The 23,296-nt window shown below is 42.2% G+C and overlaps 1 protein-coding gene across 3 annotated transcripts in view; it reads left to right on the top strand.

Annotated features, from left to right (window-relative positions):
- ELF2 (E74 like ETS transcription factor 2) overlaps positions 1-23,296 on the top strand; it is a 57,232-nt gene that overhangs the window by 13,409 nt on the left and 20,527 nt on the right. The window contains exons 1-3 of one of the 3 annotated variants that reach the window (XM_069978615.1): positions 9,355-9,443; positions 9,576-9,733; positions 11,428-11,593. In XM_069978615.1, coding sequence (XP_069834716.1) covers positions 9,659-9,733; positions 11,428-11,593 — 241 coding nt within the window. In that variant the 5' untranslated portion in view covers positions 9,355-9,443; positions 9,576-9,658. Of the gene's footprint in view, positions 1-9,354; positions 9,444-9,575; positions 9,734-10,014; positions 10,042-11,427; positions 11,594-23,296 lie in introns of those variants that run through there. The other 2 variants (XM_069978614.1, XM_069978616.1) reach the window with 2 other exon arrangements.

The following is a 23,296-nucleotide window of genomic DNA, read 5'->3' as shown; positions in this document are numbered from 1 at the left end:
CAGGATGATAAACCGAACGACTACGTGAGAGCGGGCTGTGTTATATGTATGTATAAATATAGAAGAAAGACCACCTGCTCCATCTAGTCCGCCCTGATATAGTCTCCCATCTTATTCTCTGAGGACAGATATATGTGTATCCCAGACAGGTTTATATTCAGTTACCAACCTCATCTGCTGGGAGTTTGTTCCACGCATCTACTACTCTTTCAGTAAGATAATATTTTCTCATGTTATTTCGGCTCTTTTTCCTCAGATTGTTCCGCTTTGTTCCCGTGTTCAGTTTCTTATTAAGGCTATGTTCTCACAACGTATATTTTTGTAAAACCACGGCCGTTGTACAACGGCTGTGATTATTACGAAAATATACGTTACCTTGCTGTCTATAGGATCCCAGCCGGAGCGTATACACATGGTATACGCTGCGGCTGGGATCCCTAGCCACGCCGCAGACAACTGACATGACCGACTGTCTCTTCCGTAGTGTGAACATAGCCTAAAACTGTAAGTAATGTGAAGACAAGGGTTACGGGTTAAGCTGGGTTCGCACTATATTTTCGTCACCTGTTTTTTTTTTGTTAAACAAAAAATGGATGGAAAAACGGTTACATTTGCGTGCATCCATTTTGATCAGATTTTTTCTATTGACTTCCATTATAAGAAAAGAATCAAAACGCATCTGTTTTTTTTTTTTTTTTTTTTTTTTTGTGTGGTCATGTGGTCGACCATGTTCTTGTGTATGTTACCAAAACGGATGCATTTTGATCCTTTTTATAAGGGAAGTCGATAAAAAAACGGAACCAAATGAATCCGTCTTTCCAAACTTTCTTGTAAAAACTGTTAAAAAAAAAAAATATATGTTGTGTGAACCCAGCCTTATTTATATTAGGCTATGTTCACACAACGGAGGCTGATTGCAATGGAATCAGTGTCCGTTCTTTTCTGCAGGGCGGAATTGCATTGAAGTCAATGCAATGCTGCCCGCTGTGTTCACACATGGTTATTTTAATGCCCGTTCTTTGGAATGGGCGTTAAAATCATGTACCTGCCTATTATTTCCAGACGCTGTTCAGCGGCCGTACATTACATTAAAGTGAATGGCTCATTGATTTGCGGGCAATAGTAAAAAAGAACGTTCCAGCAGCCGATACATAGGCATTGACTGCCGGAACGTCCTGATAGAGTCTATTGCTATGCAACGGGTGCTGTTAAACCAAATGTGAACATAGACTTAAATAAAAATTATTTTAGTTATAGAAATAATTGTATTTTACGTTTATTATTTTTACATTTTGAGGCTATGTTCCCACAGAGTATTTTTGCTCAGTATTTTGCAATCAAAACCTAAAAGCTACGTTCACGCACTGTCGATATTTAGTGGATGGCCGTCATTTAACGGCAAATAACGACCGTTGTTTTGAAATAACAGCAATCATTTGCCATCAAATGGCAGCCATCCACTCAGATTCAGCAGTGTGTGAACATAGCCTTTCTGTGTGTTCAATCCAATCCTGGTTTTGGTTGCAAAATACTGAGCAAAAATACTGTGTGGGAACATAGCCTAAAGCTTGTTTTGGAGCCGCTGTTTTATTCTCTTCTTCGAGGCATCACAGGACATGAGGAAACTGGGACACAGACATAAGCTTCTCTTCCACCGGGTTACAGGGGTCATCTCATCCGTGAATACCCCTTTTAAAGGGAATGTGTCACTTTGTTATTACTGATTAGAGCCAGACTCTCCTTTTTTTTAATAATTTGTTTCTATTTTCTGATTTATACGGTTATTTATTTATAACGGATTTATAATTATTTTTAGGATATTATTTTGGGGCTGCCATCTTGCCTGATTTTTTTTAACAGCATTTAGTGAAATGCATTACGGCAAGTGAACATAAACTCATGACCTCTTTTCTTTGTATGGGGGCATGCTCAATAAAGGGAGCGGGATCTACTGGAGTCACCTTCAAGTGTTCCTACTTATCATCACAGACCGTACGGGGAGTCTCAGCTTTGTTGTATCCCTAGCTGCAGCAGCTGATAAGTACTGGAAGAGTTGAGATTTTTTTAATATGTACCCAGCTGTTAGAGATGTCTAGGTACCCTGGGGAGAAGGGAGAAGCAGCATGTAACCCTTCAGTCTTCTGCAGCCTACATAGAGCTCAATAAGCACTATACAATGAATAGAAGCAATGTCACCGCTGCTGTCTCTATGGCACCTGGCAATCATGTGATATAGAAGGAAATCCTGGCAATCATGTGATATAGAAGGAAATCCTGGCAATCATGTGATATAGAAGGAAATCCTGGCAATCATGTGACTACCAATGGCCCCATATACAAAGATGCTGTGTCTAAGCAGACTTAGATCTGCTCTGCCAGTGATTAAAGGGGCAGTTCAGCAAAAAAAAAAAAAAAAAAATCTTTCAAATCAACTGGTACCAGGAAGTGGCAGAGATTTGTTATTTACTTCTATAAAATAAAATCTTCCAGTACTTATCAGCTGCTGTATGTCCTGCAGGAAGTGGTCTCTGACACAGTGCTCTGTGCTGCCACCTCTGTCCAGAGCAGGAGAGGTTTTCTATGGGGATTTGCTGCTGCTCTGGACAGTTCCTGACATGGACAGAGGTGGCAGCAGAGAGCACTGTGTCAGACTGGAGAGAATACATCACTTTCTGCAGGACATACAGCAGCTGATAAGTACTGGAAGACTGTAGAGAATACACCACTTCCAGCAGGACTTATTTAGTGTTCTGAAGTGGCTGGAGATCACTTTCATCATTAGTAATAATGTACTGCCATGTTGCGTCAGATATATTTACTTGTACCAGTATAGCTGACAAACTGTCATGTCCACACAGACACACACACACACCTACCTGTTAGGCTGCAGCGCCACCAGCAGTCTCCTATGGGAGCTGCGTCTAGCTGAGTGGAAGGTTCCAGTAAGGGGCGGAGCTATGTTAATGAACTCTCCATGGATGCCGGGCTGTGACAGGAAAGGAGGGTAGTCATGAGTTGCGGTGGAGCTGGAGTCACTGTCTGCTCGTCCAGTTAGTAAATAGGACAGGGAGTCCCTCACTGACAGGAATATTAGAGGAAAAGCTGAGAGGTTGGTTATTAAAGGGATTAAAGGAGCCGTACCTCTGCCCAAGGAGAATTCCTCGAAGTACTGAGTCTATTACTAGGACCCGTCCCTATTGGCCTCAGGCCCGGCCTAGATATCCAGTAAAGCCCAAGTCTCAGTGTATAGCTGCAGACATCTTAGTGACCTCCATCATACAGCGCAGAGTTACCCATCTGAGGCTGTCAGCCATAACATCTCTATGACAGGACTGTACTGTGTGACCTTGCCGACCTCAGACACGTTTCAGTCACGTTTACTATTTGTGTGATGTACTACTACGCTCATCCTTGTCTGGTTTTCTTAAAACCGCACCTCACTAGCTCTAATGGTGCGTTTACACAGAAAGATTTATCTGACAGATTTTTGAAGCCAAAACCAGTAACAGACTATAAACAGGGAACAGGTCATAAAGAAAAGACTGAGATTTTTCCTCATTTCAAATCCATTCCTGGCTTTGGCTTCCAAAATCTGCCAGATAAATTTGTCTGTGTAAACACACCATAAGGCTCCGTTCACACGAAGCAAAACTGGCCAGCCTCCCTGTCATAATGACAGTCTATGGGAGGCTCGCACGCCTCCTCTCTCAGCGTCTCTCTGTGCTGAAGAATGAACATGTTCATTCTTCAGCGCGGAGAGAGGAGGTGCGCGAGTCTCATTATGACAGGGAGGCTGGCCAGTTTTGCTCTGTGTGAACAGAGCCTAAGGGCCCTATTCCACCTGATGATTATCGTTCAGATTATCGTTAAATCGTTCAAATCTAAATGATAATCGTTCGGTTGAAATGCAGTTAATGATTAAGGACCAAACGAGAAATCGTTGATCGCTTTATGAGGGCCCTTTTCCACCGGACGATTATCGTTCAGATTATCGTTAAATCGTTAGAATCTAAACGATAATCGTTTGGTTGAAATGCAGTTAACGATTAACGACTGAGCGAGAAATCGTTGATCGCTTTATAAGACCTGGACCTATTTTTGTCGTTGCTCGTTCGCAAAACGTTTGCAAATCGTTCGCATTGAATAAGACGTCGTTCGCAGTAGAGACGAACGCAATGGAGAAGAAATAGCGAAGAAAAAACAATCGCAAATACGATCATAAGTAACGATTATCGTTCCATGGAAATGAGTGAACGTTTTCAGGTCTTTCGCAATAGCGGTCGTTTGAGATCATTAATCGTTAACGATTATGCAAATGATAATCGTCCGGTGGAATAGGGCCCTAAGGGCGTCCCCGTTAACCAGATAATTATATCAGGGAGTTACCCCCGGGGAACTACAAGAACCATCATATACCACCTAGGTACAGCCCCTTCTCAACCTCTACAACAGGACGATAGAGAGTTCAGAAGCCAGCCTGCGAAGAGAGCCCTTTGCCATCACCGTTAATAATCTAGTCTGCTGCACATACAGCAGCTGATAAGTACTGGAAGACTTGAGATTTATTAGAAGTCAATTCTCTGGCACCAGTTGATTTGAAATATATATATATACATATATATATATACAGTGTTGCCTTGTATTACGAGCATAATTCGATCCGGCACCGTGCTTGTAATCCAAATCCACTCTTATACCAAAGCAAATTTTCCCATAAGAAATCATAGAAATGCAGAAAATTGGTTCCACACCCCAAAAATAATGATTTATTATTCTGAATAACATGTAAAACAGATTAAACAAACATTCAGAAACAGCAGAATCTGTGATATTATAAGTTACTGTACAGTAATGGAGAGGATGGGAAACACAAGGGCTGACAGAGACTGCAGGGAGCAGGAAGGAATGAGCAGGGCAGATGTGGGCACATACATGCAGCGCTCTCTGTCCGGGGAGAGAAGGGTTACAGCTATGGAGAGATTACCTCCACAGTCCTGTCCCCTGATGTAAGCCCCAGCCTGAAGTGGATCTGCTATGATTTGGAAGGTGAAGGAGACTCCCTGGGTCAGAGTACAGGGCTGTAGACCCCGCTATGCAGACCATGCCCCTCCTCCACTCCCCCTCCCACACAGTACAGGGAGCTTTTACACCAAAGCAATGCTCCTAATCCAAGTCACAATTTTGAAAAACTGTGAGCTCTTAAACCAAAACTCTCTTAAACCAAGTTACTCTTAAACCAAGGTACTACTGTATATAAAACCCCTTTAATGTAACAACAGAAAATGTTCTTCAAAGGTCTTTCACAACCTCATATAGGACATACTGTGTTATAACATAATGTACAAAATATAATACAAAAAATACACATGTAATTGGCTCCCTAGACGGCTGTATCTGTGACCTCAGATTAACCCTCTGGCATTACAGAGTGCAGATACAGCCTGCCAGGGAGCTGATTACATTAGCCATCTTGGAATGGAGGGCGGAAGAAGGGGAGACAAGAGAGCAACTCACACACATTTTATTGTGTCTTCAGCACAAAGCAGCAGCTCAGAACTGGGGGGAAAGAGATTGAAAAGGTAATCACAATTATAAATCAAATTGTTAGTCTCCAGGAGGGGGGATGATTCAACATGTATTTTATCTGAGTGGAATACCCCTTTAAGGGTTTCTCAACTGGTGATGTTATCCCCTATCAACAAAGGGATGAACTGCTGGGGGCTGCTCGTGATATGGAGAATGGGGACCTGAGTCTCCCACTAGAATGGAGTACATGGGCGTCCTTACTCCATTCATCTTCCATGAGACCTGCTAGAGATAGTTGATCACAGCATTCTGCTGTCTCTGTGTTTCTATAAAGTAAGAATGGAGCTGGCACTGACAACGTCACAAGCTTTTTTTTATGACTGGTATGCTTTTTGCATATCTGTGACAGTTTAGACTTAGTAGAGCTTGTTGATGTGTCATTGTGTGGGACGTTCTCATGGCAACCCAAACATCCAACGTCCGCTGTGTCTGCACACACAACTCTCATTGTTTGCACTTTGATGGGTATGCTTTAACGCAAGTGCATTCTGTTATTTGTTTATTTTTTACTACTTTTCTGTTCTTCCCTGTTTGTGTTTGATTAGATATTATGTTATCATACCTGATACCTGTAAGTTTTGAAATCTTACAGTAACATCATCAGGTACATTGTTTTTTTTTGTTTTTTTTAACCTTACCCGATCAGCGCTGGTACGGGGCTTCCAGCATCTTGTTACTTCTTTCAAAACCCCGCCGATTCCCCGTTCCCGTGCCTGGCACTGTTCTTTTTCTACTCACCAAGTGGAAGCGTCTTACAGAAGGGATCTGGTAAAACTGGGGGCATAGAGCCGGGCCAGCGCATGGAAAAGGAACAGCGCAGAGATTGAGAACCAGGTGATGTTTTAAAAAAAGGACCGTGCCACTGGCATCTCCATGCTGGTGCCAACTGGGCAATGTAAAAAAAACGTGATAGGAGAGAAGTACTGAAAAGTGGTCTGTACAGTAGTGTCTGCTCTGTGGCCGCTGTAAAAATGACACGGTACCATGTATGTTTTTTTTTTTTTTTTTTTTTTTTTTTTTTTTTTTAACCTAGATGAGGGATATAAGATTCTAAGAAAACACCAAAATGTTAAAAAATCTTTTTGACCCAAAACTTGATGTAAGCAATATGTTCTCTTCTGGTGACACATTCTTCTTCACATCTGTGATGCAGGTTTGTGTGGTAATAATTCTAAACAACGGAAATGGACAATTTAAAGTGTCACTGTCGTTTTGTTTTGTTTTTGTTTTTTTTTGCAGATTTTTAACAGGCGATTTTAAGAAACTTAGTAATTGGGTTTATTAGCCGAAAAATGCATTTTTATCATGAAAAAATGGTTTGAAGCTCTCCCCCTGTCTTCATGGAAGGGTGGAGGGAGATGAGGCACAAAAACAGGACAACAAAGAGTTAATTTACAGCTACATCACCGGGCTATCTTCTCTGAAGTCAGCACTGACCTCTCTGACCTCTGAATAGCGGCTCTCACACAACTCCCACTGTGTAATCCTTTGTTCTCTGCTCTCTGCTGCCGACCCATCTCCCTCCTCCCCTCTCTATAGAACAGACAGGGTTGTGTCTGATGCAACAAGACACAATTTCCTGATATTTTGCAGTGAATGAGAGAGAGAGAGGAGGGGGGGGGGGGGGCTGGGGAAAAGCTTTTTAATTGCAGATAATGGCAGATTTGCCTAATAAACCCAATTACAAAGTTTTATAAAATAGCCTGGACTATTGATTTCTGCAAAAAAAAATTAAATAAAAAAAAATACAACTGTGACACTTTAACTTCTATTTTTATTTTATGGCTATGTTCACACAACCTATTTTTTGTGACAAGACTGGCCGTACTTTTCAATTAAAATAACGTTTGTTCTTGTCACAGAAAAAATGTGTTGCATTGAAATTGGTGCCAACGGCGGCCGTTGTTCACACAATGTATTGAGCAACGGATTTTGTTCGCTACCGCCTTCAAAGTAATTGATATGTTCTGCATTGACTTCAATGCTATTTTCACTGCATACAACGGCTTTTGTTTTTAAGCCAAACAACGGCCACTGTCGGTACCGTGTGTGAACATAGCCTATAAGAGGAAACGGACAATGGCGCTTAAAGACAACTCCGGAACCTGACCAAGCCGAGGCTATACTGACACTGCGTCTGATGTAGAGAAGAAACGCAGTGTGAACATAGGCAGAAAAGTGCACATAGTGTCATAAACTCCTCTGGGTTTCCTGTGCCTAAAACCACACTTACATTTTTTTTTTTTTTTTTATTAGACCACCTTTAAATCTTTTAATAGCTACAGGCAAGAAACCAAAAAGCAAAATCCTGGGGGATGGTAATGTAGTGTAATGGCTGCTGATATATGGCGGCAATGGTTTATTATTCTTGTGCTATTATTGCGGAGGCTGTACCAGTGTGCCCTTTCCTTTATCTCTTGTGCAGTAGTGATGTTTGCCAATTCTTATTTATCATGTGGCTGGGTTATGCAGTTTGGATTATAGTGTGAACCGGAACCTTCTGAGGCGTGTTATTTATAATCATGTTGTCATGTCTTTAGAAGTGGGAGCATGAATAGGTGTGTGACATACACCGCCGCTGCCTCCAGCGTATACGTCTCCTCTCATCTGTGCTGAAGGAAGGTGCAGCAGCCGCAGCACACATACATAATGGTTTGGGCGTTAGGATCTGGACCATCATTGCAGCAAATACAATTCAGTGGAAGGACCGGCCCATAAAGCTACATTACAGTCATGGGACCGTTGTGGTTGCAGTGTGACTTGGTTACTCATTGTAGGTAAATAAAGCCTGTGTGAACCCAGCGATAGGGTATGTTCACACTCAGGAATTGAAGAGGAAAGTTTTCGGCTTGAAATTTCCTCTTCTTTAGCTCTGGTGGAATAGGTGCGGAACGTGAGCGGAAAGCAGAAATGCAAAGCCCCAATGACTTCTATAGGATTTCTTTAATAATAATTATTTGTATAGCGCACACAGATTCGCCAGCACTTTACATAGTATGGCCAATTATTGCTCCCTGTCCCCAATAGGGCTCACAATCTAAATTCTAAATCTAAATTTGTGGGTCCAGAGTCGCTTTAAGAGCAGAAGTATTGAGGAATGTCATTTCGAGTGTCCTCTGCTTTTGGATCCATTCCTAGTTTTGGCTAAATATGCTTAGCCCTTGTTTTTCTCGCTGCTGATCTCTTAATATATCAGGTAAACAGGTTTTTTTTTTTATTTGTTAATGTGAAACAGAGTTTTGGACTTTGCTCGTATTGACTTACATAGTTAACAAATAAGCTACACTATAATTTCCTATCCAAAAAAAAAGAAAAAAAGCAATGTAAGCCGTCTATTTAGAATAACTCAAATACAGATATTCTCCAGAAGTGATTTAGCAATGTCTAAAGAACCGGAAAGGACTGTGATGAGGGGTTCAAATGTGTCCCCTTTAAATAGACACGTAAGCTGTCCAGTGAGACTGTCAGGAGCACTGCCCCGCCCACATAGAGCCGACCCAGCCGGCCCACTCCATTGATTATAATAAGAGAGGGGCGGCAGTGCTCCTAATGGTCTTACCAGACTGTGGAGCAAACTACTAGCTGCACTGGAAAGTCTCATGTGCAATAAGGATATATTAGCAAATTAGATTCTTTTAACTTGCTGACAAGTTCCCCTTTAAGCCAATCAAATGGCAGCATCGATCAGTAATGAACAATAATCGTCTGTGTAGAGAAATGTACGTTCACTTCCAAAAAATTTAAGAAAATACCACACGAGTGCAGCATCAGACTGCAGAAGGTTTGTTTGTAGTCTGTTACCATGGAGATAGGTGTGGCTGTATAGGAGCTCTTGCTGCATAAAGGTAACCTATAAGGTCAGTTAATTTATCTTCTGTGCTATTAGATTCTCGCACATCTTACCCAGTTGAAAGTTTTTTTTGTTTAAGCCTCTGCTATTTTTTATTTTTAAGGAAACCAAAGTCTCTAACTGCTTCTCCTTTTGACAGGATCGGTGTGAAGATCGGTGTGAAGCGGTTCTCGAGGCGACTGGTTGACCAGTTTGTTTGCAGCTAGATTCAGGGGATGCAACATGACCTCCGCTGTGGTGGATGGTGGAGGATCAGTGGGAAGCTATGTCAGCAATGGAGTGGAAAACGCAGAACAGGTGAGGAAAGAACAGAATATAGAACAAGGTCAAATAATATAAGAAAGGGCCTAAACATGTCCCATACTGGTGACGCTATATGTTATGTACCCCTGGTCAACCTATAGTGTTCTGTACAGTTCAGTATAAAAAGACGCAGCTACGCAGAGAGGTCCAGTTGCCACGGCAACAGTATGAAACCCAGCGGCGTCTGCGCACAAGCCCTTCTCTAATTAATAGGACTTGTGCACAGAACTTGCTGGGTGTTGTATGGTTGCCTTGGCAACCCAACCGCCCAGTGTGAGCTGCATCTCTCCATGCCGAACTGTGTAGGACAGGAAATCTAGAAGTATAATTTAAAGTGATACTGTCCCCCCCACAGTCGCTTTATTTCATCGGTTAACAGTGTCAACTAGGCGGGGCTTCATGGCAGTTGGGCCACAACTCCTGGCTAGGGAAACGGCTCAGTTGCTGTGAAGCCCCGCCTAGTCGACACTGTCATCTCCCACTGAAACAATGGGTTAGTCGGAATTTCAAGCAGTGTCGGCTCCACTTGAAATTCTGCCACTTTTTCTCAGTGTGTCCCTTATTGTCATTTACAAAAATTTTCACTGAAACACATCAAAAGTTTGGATAGGTCAGGGACCGGCTTGCCGAGATCACCATGAATGAGCATATACTTTCTTTCTCAGCCATTCTTCTTGTGATTGGGCATGGTCTCAGCATTCTGACATCAATCAAAAGTTTTGACTTTCACAGATAATAGTGACAGTTAGGCTGAGTTCACACTATGTTTTTTTCATCCGTTTTTGCAAAAAACTGATGCATTTGTGTGTATCCGTTTTTTTCCATTGACTTCCATTATTAAAAAATATAAGCATCAAAACACATCTATTGTACACAAAAGGTTGACCACATTTTTGTGTACATTAAAAAAAGATGCAATTTGAGCTTTTTTTTTTTTTTTTAATAATAGATGTCAATGAAAAAAACAGATGCACACAAATGTTTTTTGTAAAAGCGGATGAAAAAATGGTGTGAACCCTGCCTTACACTTCAATTTCAGAAGATATGGGTATCAAGGATAGACTGATGTGGATAAGTAATAGATTTTTCTGATGTAAAAAAAAAAATCTTTTGCACAGGGCATAATAATAATAATAATACATGAACCGCAGCACTCTTCCCGATGATAACTCAGCGTGGCCACCATCCATTCGATAGTCCAGGTTTTCATGAGCTTATCAGGCACAGAAATGAAGAACTAGTGAATGGGAAGAAAGGTGGTGGTGGTGGCGGTGGGGGCTAGGGAAAAAATGCAGGAACTACTGGAGCGTCAGCTAGACAAGGAGGATGACAGCTGAAGTTTAGTCTTGTTTTTGCAAGTGGCATATTCTTTCCAGTGTGACACAGTGCTCTCTGCTGCCACCTCTGTCCATGTCAGGAACTGTCCAGAGCAGGAAAGGTTTTCTATGGGGATTTGCTGCTGCTCTGGACAATTCCTGACATGGACAGAGGTGGCAGCAGAGAGCACTGTGTCAGACTAGAGAGAATACACCCCTTCCTGCAGGACATATAGCAGCTGATAAGTACTGAAAGACTGGGACCAATTAATTTGAAAGAAAAACATTTTTAACTACACCGATCTAGTTTTTGTTCTCATAGATATAGAACTCTAATTCATTCTCTACTGTGAATTGTTTTGGTCCCGACAGGAAGAAGTTCAGGAAACCGAGTACCCTGCTGTCATTGTGGAGCCAGTTCCCAGTGCCAGGCTAGAAGAAGGGTATGCTGCTCAGGTCCTGGTGTATGATGATGAGACCTTCATGATGCAAGATGTAGCAGAAGAACAGGAGGTAGAGACCGAAACAGTGGAAATAGGTTGGTGTCACCTGCTTTACAGGACTGTAATAGTCATTCAAGCCACATACTACTACCACTAATACGTTTACACCACAGAATAACATATTACTACTTGTCTCCCGGATGGTAGTGAAGAGGTTATTGTAGTTTTCCCTGGTGGGATAATCGAGCAACAAGCGCTGGGCAGATATAGTTAGCGATGTCTGTGCAGCCCTTGTAAAAAAACAAACAAACATACCTCTCTGCGCTCTCTGCTAGCTGTCCTGCTAGCTTCAGCACGCTGCAAGCACTGTCTTAAGTCACAGCCGCTCAGCCAGTCACTTGGACTTTGCCTTCAGACAGTGCCTGCAGCCGGCCAACTTTTTTTTTACACATTCATCAGCCACCGGCCGCGCATTGCTATTACACGTAGTTATTACACGTAGCGATGCGCTCCCTGCGGCCGATGATTTTGGGTACGGACCTAAAGAATTGATCAACCAATCAGCTGATCGTTGGCTCTATTACATGGAGCGATAATCCCTCGAATCGGCCGATTGTCACTCTGTGTAATAGGGTCCTAAGGTGGTTGAGGAGTTAGTGTAGGCTTCCCAAGTGGGTTATGGTTATAGTAGTGAAGAGGGATAATACTACGAAATGTGTCAGTGCAGGGTAGAAGATGAGTTAATGCCGCCATCCCTGGTAGTCTGGGGTAGTGATCATATTGATGAGTGCAGGCAGAGGCCAAGGTGACTGTATACAGTATCACAGTTCTTTCTAAGATCACATGTGCTTTCACTTAGGCTAGGTTCACACTGCGTTTTCAGCATCTGTTTAACTAATCGGTTTTTTGCAAAAAACGATGCATTTGTGTGCATCTGTTTTTGATCCGTTTTTCCATTTACTTCCATTATAAAAAAAAAACGGATCAAAACAAACGTGTTTTTTTTTTGACGCACAATAAAGTACTGTTGACACAACTTTTTTGACCGTTAAAAAAAACGGATCCGTTAAAAGGATTGCAAAAACGCAGTGTGAACCCACCCTTATTTGAGTATTACCAATTGTACAATTTTTTTCTTGTTGTGACAGCTAGAGATGAGCGAATCTACAGTCTGTCGGTTTGTCATCCGGCTGTCTTTGAACGCCCCTTCAGTCTGCGTGCCTGGAAAAGCTGAATGAAGTCCTGGGAGAAGCGCATCCAGCTTTTCCAGGCACCAGGAGCGGAGTTAAAAGGCAGCCGGCTGACAAGCTGACGGCTGAGCGTAATTTCTAGTGACGGCCCAAAAAGTCCGGTATAATCAGTTCTGAGTTCTCAATTCCAAATGGGTCCCCTAGGAATCAGTTTTCTGAATCGGGAAGGGGGCCCCATGCTTGAGAGAAACCACTCCTATAAAATGAATTTATTTCTGTAGACTAGAATAAAAGTGCAAATGATATTATTATTATTATTGTAAATAATACCTTAAGAACGTGCAGGTAAGTGAAACTTTTTGGTGTCACATTTGAAAGTTTCTTATATAAAATTTAGAATATTATTTTTTATCATTATTTTTTTAATATGTGTTTATTAAGGGAGAACTCCGAGCTGGGGTAATTTTTGGCTGTGAAGTGGGAGAATGAAAGAAGTAACATGCGGTCACCCCTGGTCCTAGCTGCTTCTGGGTCTTAGTGGGGATCTGGGATGTGGCATGTTAGGCCCACTCAGCTTGTCAGTGGCCAGGATTAGGGGACCCGGCACCAGCGCTGGAGCTGGGGAGGTGAGAGCATATTACCTCTTTCATCTCTCCCATCCCCCCCCTCCCCTTCCCAACAAAAAACACCCAAACCCAGAGTTCTCCTTAAAATTTTTTGTTTGTTCACACACGTCTTTCTTTTGTGTTTTTGGCCGTATTTTAGGACGGCCGGCATTTTAAGGGCTAAATAACATCCGTGATTATACAAGCAATGGCCGTCGTTATAAAGTAACGGCCAAAAAAAGTGATTTGTGAACATCGCCTTAGAAGGTTACTACACCGTTTTCAATCTGCCATGTCCTTTCCCGAGTAATTGTGTATTTTTATTTTTTTTTAATTCTGAATTTTTTGAATTTTACAATTCTAGGCGCGAGTTATTGTAACTTGAAATCACTTACAGCTATTTGTTATGTGTGTTTTATGTTTTCTCTGTGGTTTTGGAGAGTGAGATGATACTACTCTCCAGGTGTGCCAGGACGAGCTGCTCTTTTTTATTACTGTACACCGGCTGTGAATTTACGGCCCTTTTAGTTGGTAAAACAGATACCTAATACCGTCTCCAATCTAGTAGAATGAGACCTGAGGCGGCACAGTTATCAGTGCAGGGTCACATTAATAATTGCTGCCTCATTTGGAGGATCCTTCCTTTACATCATTGTGACAGCGGCCCCCCCCTTTACAGATGGAGATGGGGCACTGACTAATGATGATTTGGAGGCCGCACAATTCCAGCGCCTGATCACTGGGTCTTTATACAGACATTCTCTGTGGAGTTCAGCGCTCTGAAGTGTTCACCGGCCCCATAGAGAATGAATGGATGTTGGATAGCATGCCCAGATGAGACTACCCCTTTAGGCTATGTTCACACTGTGTATTAACATTTGCGGGCACATTTGGGTGTTCCTGCATGCCAAATCACCATAGAACTCTATGCAGTGCGTGGCCATCAGAACGGCCATACGTGGTGTGAACAGAGCGGGAACAACGGCCATTGTTCATGCTATAGCGGATGCAAATAAATAACAGGGTACAAACCCACACACCGTATACGCAGCAGATACGCAACAAATACGCAGCAGATTTGATGGTTTAGATTTGATGCTGTGTTCAGTTATTTAGATCTAATCCGCTGCGTATTTACTGCGTATCGCAGCAGTAAATACGCTGCGTATACGGTGTGTGGGTTAATACAATACAGATCTCTATGCAGTGCATAATTTTAAGACAGGAACGGCCATTGTTTTAATTGCCAACAACGGCTGTTCTTGTCTTAAAAAATACAGTGTGAGAACATAGCCGTAAAGAGGTTATACAGGAAAAAAAAAACACTTAGGAGGTTGTGGAGGGGTCCGACCTCTGTCAATATCCGTATTAGGGTCCTATTACACGAGTGATTTTTAATGATTAACGACTAACGATAAACTATCTCAAATGAGATTATTTATTGTTAACCTGAAATCGTTCACAATATTACACAGAACGATAATCGTTAGTTATGATCGTTACGATCGTTACTGTAATCGGTTACTCCATCTGATCCCAGAAAAACAATGGACAATGTGCAATTACACTGAACGATTAGTGAAAAAATGCGGAACTTGAGTGAATGAACGTGGAATTACAGCGAACGATTAGTGATAATTTTAGGTTCAGATCTAAATCGACGACATATGAACGATTTTATGATTGTTGCCTGCAATTACACAGAACGATTATCGTTTAAAGAAGCAGTTCACTTTTTTTTTCCCCCCCCCCCGGGAAGCCGCTGTCAAGTATACTTACAGAAGATGATCGGTGTCCCGTTCCCGTCGGTCAGTTCCGTCCCGCGATGCCGTTCACATCGGGCGCGCGCTCACTTCCGCCGGCGCTGTGACTCCTCTTCTCCCCCTTGTCATTTGAACGCCGGAAGTCACACGCTTCCATAGAGAATGCATGGAAGCGAGTGACTTCCGGCGTATAATCACTGGTCAGAGAAGAGGACTCGCAGCAGCCTGCGGAAGTGAGCGCGCGCCCGATGTGAACGGCACCGCGGGACGGAACTGACCGACGGGAACGGGACACCGATCATCTTCTGTAAGTATACTTGACAGCGGCTTCCCGGGGGGGCGAAAAAATAAAAAGTGAACTGCTTCTTTAAATTCGAACGATATAACGATTTTTCGATCGATAATCGTCCCGTGTAATAGGGTTCTTAGTCCCCGGCTTCTACTGTGTGAAATGTGTGATGAAGACTTTCTTTTGAAGGAACTAAAGTTGACATTTGAACTGGTCATAAATCAGTTTAGAAGTTGAAGGGAGGAGAGGAGGAGGATGACTGCCGAAATTACCGATAACAAGCTCTAGGAGACAAGTAAAACACAGCATAAAATGTACATGGACAACATGCAGTCTATGTTCACACACAGTATTTTGCAACCAAAACCAGGAGTGGATTGAAAACACAGAAAGGCTATGTTCACACACTGTTGAAATGTAGTGGATGGCCGCCATTTAATGGCAAATAATTACTGTTACTTCAAAACATCTCTCTTTATCTTCCACTAAATGACGGCCATCCACTACATTTCAACAGTGTGTAAATGAAAGGGGGAGATTTATCAAACATGGTGTACAGTGAAACTGGCTCAGTCGCCCCTAGCAACCAATCAGATTCCACCTTTCATTCCTCACAAACTCTTTGGAAAATGAAAGGTGGAATCTGATTGGTTGCTAGGGGCGACGGAGCCAGTTTCACTTTACACCATGTTTGATAAATCTCCCCCATAGTCTTTCTTTGAATTCAATCCACTCCTGGTTTTGTTTGCAAAATACTGTGTGGGAGCATAGCCTCAGGTTGGAACTATAGGCTATTGGAGGGTTAGGGTCCTATTACACCGAACGATTAACGACTAACGAACGATCGCAATCGAGATTATTTATCGTTAACCTGAAATCGTTCACCATATTACAAAGAATGATGGTCTTTAGTTACGCCATCTGACCCCAGCAAAACAATGGACAATGTGCAATTACACTGAACGATTAGTGAAAAAATGTGGAACTTGAGCGAACGAATGTGGAATTACAGCGAACGGTTAACGATAATTTTAGGTTTTTCGATCGTTGCCTGCAATTACACAGAACGATTATCGTTTAAATACGAGCGATTTAACGATTTTTCGCACGATAATCGTCCCGAATAATAGGGCCCTTAGAATATACCACTTCCCCCTGATGATATCTATTACAACATTTTCAATTATTATTAAATGTACATTAGTGGAACATTCCTTTTTAGTATATATTCCTGCTTGCTGATTTCTATGCTCTTTATTTATATAAGGGTATGTTCACACATGATGGGTATTCTGCTGATTTTGCTCAAGAATTTGTTGCAGATTTTCTCAATAAAAGGAATACTCCGGCAAAAATCTTTTTCTTTCAAATCAACTGGTGTCGGAAAGTTAAACAGATTTGTAATTTACTAATTTACTTCTATTTAAAAATCTCCAGTCTATCAGTACTTATCAGCTGCTGTATGTCCTGCAGGAACTGGTGCATTCTCTCCAGTCTGACACAGTGCTCTCTGCTGCCACCTCTGTCCATGTCAGGAACTGTCCAGAGCAGCAGCAAATCCCCATAGAAAACTTCTCCTGCTCTGGACAGTTCCTGACATGGACAGAGGTGGCAGCAGAGAACACTGAGAAAAACTGGAAAGAATACACCAGTTCCTGCAGGACATACAGCATCTGATAAGTACTAGAAGACTGGAGATTTTTTAATAGACGTAAATTACAAAACTATGTAACTTTCTGACACCAGTTGCTTTGAAAAAAAATTTTTTTTGACAGAGTACCCTTTTAACTTCACTAGGAAAATCAAAATCTACAGTGATAGGCCGTGTTTCCACATGTCTGTTCAGACTTTAATCCGAACGCTGTAAAAACCTTGCCCCTCCAATGCTCTGCAATCCACGAAGGTTATGGAGCATAAAGCTGCGCAGTGGGCTAACAGCCCTCGCGGAGTCTTGTATCAATATGATGCTGGGAGAGCTGAAACAGTTTAAATTTGCAGATATTTAAACAGTTTTTGTTCTCCCAGCATCATATTGATACATCACTCTGTGAGTTCACTGCGCAGCTTCGCTCTTCATAACCTCTGAGCATTAGGGGCGTGAATAAAGGCCTAAAGGTCCCTTCACACTCACAGATTTCTTGGCCATGGGGGCTGAAAGGGAGCACCGATCAGCAAGATCAGCGGCCAGTCTGCAATGACTTTACACAGCACGATTAATCGAGCAGATGGGCTGCATATATGATCCTGGTTTGACTCATGCAGCCCTGAAAGCTGACAGCGCTATAATTAATATATATATGTGTACATAAATATATATGTGCTGCCAGTTTCCAAATCACACAGCAGCGCATACTTACCTAGTGTGCTGCTTGTGATCCTGTATCTGCCTCTCTGGTTCTTGCTCCAGGCCTCACCTCCTCTGGCTGTCAATTGTTCCAGAGGAAAAGAGGGAACCTGAAGTTACAGCAGCAGCCGGGTGACTGGAGAGCCAGTTTACAAGCAGCGTGGCTGGTGAGTATGCACTGCTGTGTGACCTGGAAATTGATAGCACAAATATATACATACATATCTATCTATCTATACACATATATCTGTGCTGTCAATTTTCCTTTATCTTTCTTGGCCAAACAAACCACTGTTTACACGGGAAGATGTGCGGCCGATAAAGATATATTTTAAAGCAGGCTAAAAATGTGATCAGCCGATAATCTGGCTTTTGCCGCTTTTCAGCTGATCGCTGCCACTTTTCCATGGGCCGATTAGCGGCTGCAGAAGCCTTTCTAGTGAAAATTGGCCCGTGTAAAAGGGTCCTTAGGCTGCCGCCAAAGCAGCTTTTTTGGAAATTGGCTACTGTAATTTTTTAACTATAGGTAGAAGAGGATTCAACAGGACGGGGAAGCATATTTCCTGCGCCTTCTGGATCCACTCTTTAGTTTTGCCTCAAAAACTGCATCTTGGCAGTTCCAAAACAAACAAAAAAAAACCATGTGAAGGCAGCCTTAGGGTACTATCACACGGAACGATAATAATCAGCCGAATCGGCCCGATTATCGCTCTGTGTAATAAAGACAACGATCAGCCGATGATTGTTGTCATCGGCTGATGGTTGATATAGGTTCTGACCTATAATTTTTGGGCGCCGACTACGTGTAATAGCAGTGCGCGGCCGGCGACTGACGATATACATTACCTATCCAGGCTGCAGGGCTCCTCTTCCTCTATGCTTCTCCCTGGGTCCCGCACACTCCAGCTTCAGAGTGGCTTATCTCAGCTGACAGGCCGCTCAGCCAATCACAGGCCAGGACTGCAGCGGCCAGTGATTGGCTGAGTGGTCTGCCAGCTGAGACAGGTCACTCTGAAGCTGGAGCGAGCGGACCCGGGGAGAAGCATAGAGGAAGAGGAGCCCTGCAGCCTGAATAGGTAATGTATAACGTTTAAGCAAGGGCTGCAAGAACATCAGTCAACGATGTCCCTGCAGCCCTTGTTAAACGATTATCGGGCCGTGTAATAGGCCCAGTAAACGAGCGCTGATCTAGCAGATCAGCTTTCGCTTACATTTATTATCGGGCCCCTATTGGCCTGTCTAATAGTACCCTTACATGACAGGTAAACTACAAAGCCATGTCATTCGCAAATAAACTCTACGGGAGATATTTATAATTTGTGACTTTTTCACCTTTGTTTAAGCTCGCCCCTTTTTCTTTATGCCCGTTTCAGCCGTAGAAAATTGATCATAATGTTACGCAACGTGTGATGAATTTGCAGTTTTCTTTTTTTTTTTTTTTTTTTCACTTTTTTTTGTTGTGTGGTTTTTTACGCCACCAATTGAATACATTACAGGTAAAAAGACGGAATAAATGGTGTACGTGCTTGATAAATGTATCTAGGAAGTGAAGAACAAAAAAACAAACAAGAAAAAAAAAATCTACAAAATATGGCAACACAACTGACAAAATGCATGATCAATTCCCCTATGACTAGAGAGTGGACTTGGACATGTGGACCATTGTTTTCCTGGACCCCTAAAAAAGTTTAGACTCTGATGCATTCGTTTTTTAAAGGAGAAGTCCGGCAAAATCTTTTTATTTAAGTATTGTATTGCCCCCCCAAAAGTTATACAAATCCCCAATATACACTTATTACAGGAAATGCTTATAAAGTGCTTTTTCCCCTGCACTTACTACTGCATCAAGGCTTCACTTTCTAGATAACATGGTGATGTCCCTTCCTGGATAACATGGTGATGTCACTTCCTGGATAACACGGTGATGTCACGACCCGACTCCCAGAGCTGTGCGGGCTGTGGCTGCTGGATGATGGCAGGGGGATGCTCAGTGTCCCTCCAGTGTCCTGTGTCCCTCAGTGTCCCCCTGCCATCATCCTCTCCAGCAGCCACAGCCTGCACAGCTCTGAGAGTCTGGTCGTGACATCACCATGTTATCCAGGAAGTGACATCACCATGTTATCCAAAAAGAGACATCACCATATTATCCAGGAAGTGACGTCACCATGTTATCAAGGAAGTGACATCACCATGTTATCAAGGAAGTGACGTCACCATGTTATCAAGGAAGTGACATCACCATGTTATCAAGGAAGTGACGTCACCATGTTATCAAGGAAGTGACATCACCATGTTATCCAGGAAGTGAAGCCTTGGTGCAGTAGTAAGTGCAGGGAAAAAAGCATTTTAAAAGCATTTCCTGTAATAAGTGTATATTGGGGATTTGTATAACTTTTGGGAAGCAATACTTTAATAAAAATTTTCACCGGACTTCTCCTTTAACTTTTCATTTCTTTGCATTTACAGAACATTTTTCATTTCCTCATAGAATTGTACATACTGTAGGACTTGACTTTGACGTGGCCATTCCCTGGCTAAGTTCACACACATCATTTTTTTTTCAACCAAAACCAGGAGTGTCTTGAAAACACAGAAACTGTGCACATCTTTCCATTATAATTTTGCCCTGTCAGTTCCACTCCTGATTCTGGTCGAAAAAAAAGGCTGATAGAAATACTGTGTGTGAACATAGCCCAAAACTGCATTTTTTTTTTGTTTTTTTAATAAAGGATTTCCAGCGCAAACAAATGGAGTAAATGGATGGAGTAAAAAAAAAAAAGGGTTATATATTTAGTATTTCCTACTTCAGGAATGTTTAAGTTTTTTATTTTCCACTTTGGTGCATGTTTTTCTAATAGCGGCAATAAGATCCACTGACCTATTGTCACACTTCACTATTAACCTCTTCAAGACCGATATAATTTATTAATATCAGCAATACTGGTGTGTTTTTTTTACGCCGTTCACCGTGCGGGAACAATATTGTTATATTTTATTAGATGAGACAATTCCGCACGCTACAATATGTAATATGTTTATTTATTTTTTTTAAATATTTTAATTTTTATAACGGGCAAGGGGGTATTTTAAACTTTTATTGGGAGGGGCGTTTATAAGGGTTTTTTAATACTTTTGAAAACTTTTTTTTTTTTATTACACTTTTTTTCACTGTAAAACATCAATAGATATGCATGCCATAGCATAGCATAAATCTGTGTTATCGGTGATCTATGTATAGAGCCTGCCTGAGAGCACTATAGACTATTCATAGATCGCCAATTTGACAGGACAGAGGTAAGTGACTTACCCCTGCCTGTCTGCACAAGCGATTGGGACCTGATTTGCTCATAACAACGAATCACAGATGTGAGTGACTGCTGTGGACAAAATCAGACAGAAAGACCTACTGATTCATAGTTGCCAACAGTCCTGGTTTTGGTGCCACTGTCTCGATTTTAAGGAGACAGTCCTGACAAAACCATGTCCTGGGAAGCTCCTCCCCCTGCTGCGGGAAGCCCCATTCACTGCCGCCCCCCACACCTTTAGCTATAAGCACTAATGAGTGCTTATAGCCAACAGTGTACTGACACAGAAGGGAACCATAAGCTCCTGCTGTGACAGTATTTTTTGTGGCTGCAGGCAGTATCCTCCTCCAGCCACAAGGGGCTGCTCTCTTCTCCCCGCAATCGGCACAAGTGATGTCACTCATGCAGAGTAGGGAGAGGAGTCGCGGGGGGATTTGAGGAACCACACAGGTACTCATAGCTTTTTTTTTTTGCTTTAATTACAGATGAAGGGGTAGTGATATTAAGGTGGAGGAGCAGCATGAAGGGGGTAGTAGTATGATGATGTAGGGACATTAGGATGAAGGTGGTAGTAGTATGATGATGGAGAGACAAGAGGATGAAGGGGGTAGTAGTATGATGATGGAGGGACAGGAGGATGAGGGGGTAGTAGTATGATGATGTAGGGACATTAGGATGAAGGGGGTAGCAGTATGATGATGGAGGGGCAGGAGGATGAGGGGGTAGTAGTATGATGATGGAGGGGCAGGAGGATGAGGGGGTAGTAGTATAATGATGGAAGGACAGGAGGATAAGGGGGTAGTAGTATGATGATGGAGGGACAGGAGGATAAGGGGGTACTAGTATGATGATGGAGGGACAGGAGGATGAGGGGGTAGTAGTATGATGATGGAGGGACAGGAGGATGAGGGGGTAGTAATATAATGAAGGAGGCACAAACTACCATATATACGGTCAGTCAGTAGAGTGCTATCTCTACGTTACAGGTGTGTAATATACTGGGGACCTGACACTGGGGTGTGTAATATACTGGGGACCTGAGACTGGGGTGTGTAATATATACTGGGGACCTGAGACTGGGGTGTGTAATAGAGACCTGAATCAAAAATAATTTTTCACCAAATACCCTCCCCAGAAGACAGGCAGACGGTCCTGGGGTTTGGGGGGCATCTCTGTGGGTATAGATTCACTTTAAATTAGATAATGCTCTTGTGTATTCGGGGCAGGACTTTGTGTAAATATATATATATATATATATATATATATATATATATATATATATATATAGTTTGCTATGACTTTATTTTTGTGCTCTAAAAGGTTCAGACAATGTGGGGGAAAGTTCTGGGGATTGAAAAGGAATGTGAGATGTATAGGAAGGATATCTCCATCTTGCTGGATCCACTCCTGGTTTGGTGTACATGCAGTCAGTACTCGTAGATTTCACAGTAGGAGAACTGTATAAACAGTCCATTGAAGATGAAGGGTAAAAAGTATTTTTTTTAACCCCTCCACTCCCTTTCTAATATTTAAAATAAAACAGCAGGTTAGACTACACTAATTTGCTGATATGTCTTTTTGTGCACTGAGGATGAAGGTGAGCCTCTTACCTTCATCCTTGGCACTAGTTAGATCTTTATGATACTGCCCCCAGAGCGCCTTTCCAACCCACCCCCAGCAGGCCTTCTCCATTTATTTACATTACAAGAGGCGGGCTGGCAGCCAATCAGTGCTCTGGGGTGGTAGCCCCGCCCCCAGGGCTCCAAACCACCCGATTACCATAAGGTATAAACTTCAGTAACATTGTAACATTTGGTATCGCAGTTTGTGGAATTGTCTGAACTATTACAATATAACATTATAGATTCTTCTCGGTAAGTGGCCTATATGGGTTAACAAAAAATGCCAGAATTATTGATTATTGGTCACCTAGCATCCCACAAAAATGAAAAAAGAAAAAAAAAACTAAAAAGTAATAAAAAGAAGTCCCATCTACCCAAAATAAGATAAAAATGCCAGAATTATTGATTATTGGTCACCTATCACCCCCCCCCCCCCAAAAAAAAACAACTGTAAAAAGTAATAAAAAAAAAAGTCCCATCTACCCAAAATAAGATAAAACAGTAGATTCACCATGCAAAAAAATACATTCTCATACAGCTTTAGGCTCTGCTCATACAGCACAAAAAAAATACAGTTTTCATGTAAAACAACGGCCCTAGTTTTCTGCCGCTGCATTGCACATAGCGGTCACTGCAATAACAGCCGCAGTACTCACACACAGGGAGAGCACTACGGCCGC

This window comes from Dendropsophus ebraccatus, chromosome 7 (assembly GCF_027789765.1).
Source record: "Dendropsophus ebraccatus isolate aDenEbr1 chromosome 7, aDenEbr1.pat, whole genome shotgun sequence".
NCBI classification, from domain to species: domain Eukaryota; kingdom Metazoa; phylum Chordata; class Amphibia; order Anura; family Hylidae; genus Dendropsophus; species Dendropsophus ebraccatus.
This window is presented reverse-complemented; position numbering and strand designations above follow the sequence as displayed.